A 3,339-nucleotide genomic window follows, 5' to 3' on the forward strand; every position below is an offset into this window, starting at 1 on the left:
TAAGGACCGTTTAATACTGCGGTCAACTTTTATTACTCGCACTTGGTCAGGGACTCAGGCGGGTGGCCCTCAGCGCTGCCCTCCTGCTCCTGCCCACGCCCCCCCCCCCCCCCCGCAGGCGTAAATTCATGAACACAGTGCACTGGGGTGTCAGGCCGTAGTCCCCCAGCTGGTGTGGGTCGTCCATGGGCTTCCCCTGGAAACTCAGCCAGAACAGGTCGGCCTGCACACGCTCCTGCCCGCACACTTGCTGCTTGAGCTCAGCCACCGTCTGCGTCAGCCGCACCTCGTAGGCCGTGCTGCAACCCTTGTTGTTTCTCACCAGGATGCTCAGGGGCTCGTCACAGCTCTGCACCACCAGCAGGACCGTACTGCCAGGACAGAGGCCCTGGCTGATGAGGGGGACCCCGTCCTTCAGCACCTGGCCGGCGGGGTGGGTAGCCAGGCGCTGCTGGAATGCAGGCACACCAGTTTTCTGGGCTATCTGCTGCTTCAGCTCCGACGCCAGCATGGAGACCCTCAGGGGCACCAGGAACTCCTCACCCCCCAGCATCTTCACCTTCAGGTTCCCCGCCTGTGGACATCACACAGACTCCTAGAACGTGGCACCAGTCGTGGAGCCACTATGTGCAGATGACGGGCCAAAGGACAAGGCTGGGGATGCAGCTCTCCCCTCCCCACCCGCCAGGAAAGGGACCCCAGGCACTGGAGGCAAGCAGGGAGCATCTCCGGAAGAAGGGCCAGCCAGCCACGACCGTCACTCCACCTTCCTTAACCCACTAAGATGCCCCTCTTTGCCAATGCCAAGGGATCTCAGGGTTAAACACTGGGCAGAATGTGCTTTCCAAGATCCAGACCCCAACCCGCTATCAGAAGGAACCCTGTCCCTCCCCTCATGCTTAGGGACCTGGGGGAGCTCAGAGCAACTCCATTGGACTGGCACATGGTGGGTGCTCCACCCCTGGATGACCCGAGCAGAGGCAGGAAAACTGACTGGGACAGAGCCCACCCGCCCCCACCCATCAGATGGCACTCACCATGGCCGTGGGCTCGGGCACCCGGTCCTCCACAAGCACAGACCAGTGGACAGCCTCTCAGCTTTCAGCTCCTCTCCTGCTCCTCCCTTTTATGAGCCTGAGCGGTGCACGTCAGGGGGAGTGTCGGGCGAGAGCCTCACCAGTGGCTGAATTTAGCTTCGGTTTCAGTTTCCTTTTCCCAAGGTGCGTTCCGGTGAGCCGCAGAAACAAAACAGAATGACAAGGGTAGGAGCTGGGACTGTCCACCTGTCCAGATCTCAGGACGGCACCCTAACCCAGAAACCCCCTAAATGCCCAGCCCTTCCCATTCTTTACAGGAGGCATGGAAGTCGCAATTGGAGACTTTCACTTTCCATTTACCGATTTGCAAAATTAGTAAGCTTGGAAAACATTGCCTCAGTTAATTCAGAAAGAACAAAATAGTGGCAATCCAAACTACCCAGAAATAACGACCAGTGGTTTAGCAGGGTGTTTGTTCAGATTGGTTGTTGTCGTTGCTTTCTAAAGAAAGAGTGTATCTCTTACTTCCTGTAAAGAGGGACTCACGCACACTACCCAGAAAGCGAAAAGACCATTCTCGAAATGGAAGAAAATACTTGCAAATCATGTCAGATAAGGGTCTAGCATCTATACTAAAAAGAACTCTTAGAACTTAGAACTTAGATAAACGATTCCACTTAAACTTGGGCAAACGGGGCGCCTGGGCGGTGCGGTCGGTCAGGCAGTCAACTCTCGTCAGCTCAGGTTGTGAGATCGAGCCTCATGTTGGGCTCTGTGCTCAGCCTGGAGTCTTCTTGGGTTTCCTTTCTCCCTCTCCCCTGTTCTCTCTTTCTCTCTCAAATAAATATATAAATCTTTTTTAAAAATTGGACAAGTGTTTGAATAGATATTTCTCTGTAGAAAATACACAACGGCCAGAACCACATGAAAAGTTGTTCAACATCATTAGTCATCAGGGAAACTTAAATCAAGATCACAGTGAGATACCATGTCACACCCATTCTTACAGCACGACTGTAAATATAATGTGGGTACAATATAATAATAAGATGATAATTCAAAAAGAGCAGTGACAAGCTTTGACGATGTACAGAAACTGGAGCCCTCGGACATTGCTGATGGATGCGTAAGTGGTGCAGCCACTGTGGAAAACCGTGTAGTCACTCCTCAAGATTAAACAGGATTTTCATGGGACCCAGCAATTCCAGTCCTAGGTACAGACCCCAAAGAGTTGGACACAGGTTTTCAAACAAATACTTGTACCCAAATACTCATAGCAGCACAATTTATAATAGATAAGAGGTAGAAACTGTGGGAAAAACCAAATCCATCAACAGATGAATGCGTAAACAAAACAGGGTTCACCCTCACTATGGAACATTACTGAGCCATAAAAAGGGATGGGGGCACCCAGGGGACTTGTTAAGTGTCTGCCTTCGACTCAGATTGTGATCCCAAGGTCCTGGGATCCAGCCCTGCCTAACAGGCATACATTAGCTGAAAATAAATAAATAAAATTTAAATAAGAAAGTAAGTAAATAATTTTTGAAATAAAAAGGTTAAAGTGGAAAAATAAATGTTTTCAATATAAATCTTGGCCATTTCACTTATCCACCCCCCAGAAAGTTTTTCATAGGGCTCCAAAATTGTGAACACACAAAAAAACAGAGGGGTTTAAATTTCCTTCTTTTTATATTTTAAGTATATATCTCCACTCATTCCTTACCGTTGTAGAAAGAAAACCACAAATGTTTATTGAAATAAAGAATACAGAATGTGAAAATTCCCCCATCTCCCCCAGATGGCCTTTCTTAAACAAGGTATTCATGTGTTCTGATTTCTTAATACTGTCATATGGTACCAGAGTCTTCATTTTCTTTTAGTTATTTCATCCCTTCCTGCTTTTGACAGGAAGAACTAACTGCAAAGACATTAAGGAAGCAAACTGATCGAACCTGTCTCAGTTTCCTGGGACTGTCATAACAAAGAACCACAAACCGGGGACTTGAAACCTTGACAAGAGGTCTGAAATCCAGGGGGACTACATGACCAGTATTGTCAGGCTGGTTAAAAATAATCTATTTTGGGGAGCGCCTGGGTGGCTCAGTGGCTTAAGTCACTGCCTTGGGCTCAGGTCATGATCTCAGGGTTCTGGGATGGAGTCCCACATCCGGCTCTCTGCTCTCTGCTCGGCAGGGAGCCTGCTTCCCTCTCTCTTTCTCTCTGCCTGCCTCTCTGCCTACTTGTGAGCTCTCTCTCTCGCTGTCAAATAAATAAATAAATAAATAAATAAAATCTTTAA

The 3,339-nt window shown here is 48.9% G+C and overlaps 1 protein-coding gene across 1 annotated transcript; it reads right to left on the minus strand.

Moving 5' to 3' along the window:
* Positions 1 to 1,786, minus strand: ISG15 (ISG15 ubiquitin like modifier). Its single transcript, XM_046018375.1, has 2 exons — positions 1,038 to 1,786; positions 1 to 574 (listed from the first exon to the last, which is right to left on the minus strand). Exons 1-2 carry the CDS (start codon positions 1,038 to 1,040, stop codon positions 47 to 49), a joined length of 531 nt encoding a protein of 176 aa, XP_045874331.1. The 5' UTR covers positions 1,041 to 1,786; the 3' UTR covers positions 1 to 46.
* Between the last annotated feature and the right edge of the window lie 1,553 nt (positions 1,787 to 3,339).

The sequence above is a fragment of the Meles meles genome, chromosome 1 (assembly GCF_922984935.1).
Source record: "Meles meles chromosome 1, mMelMel3.1 paternal haplotype, whole genome shotgun sequence".
Classification (NCBI taxonomy): domain Eukaryota; kingdom Metazoa; phylum Chordata; class Mammalia; order Carnivora; family Mustelidae; genus Meles; species Meles meles.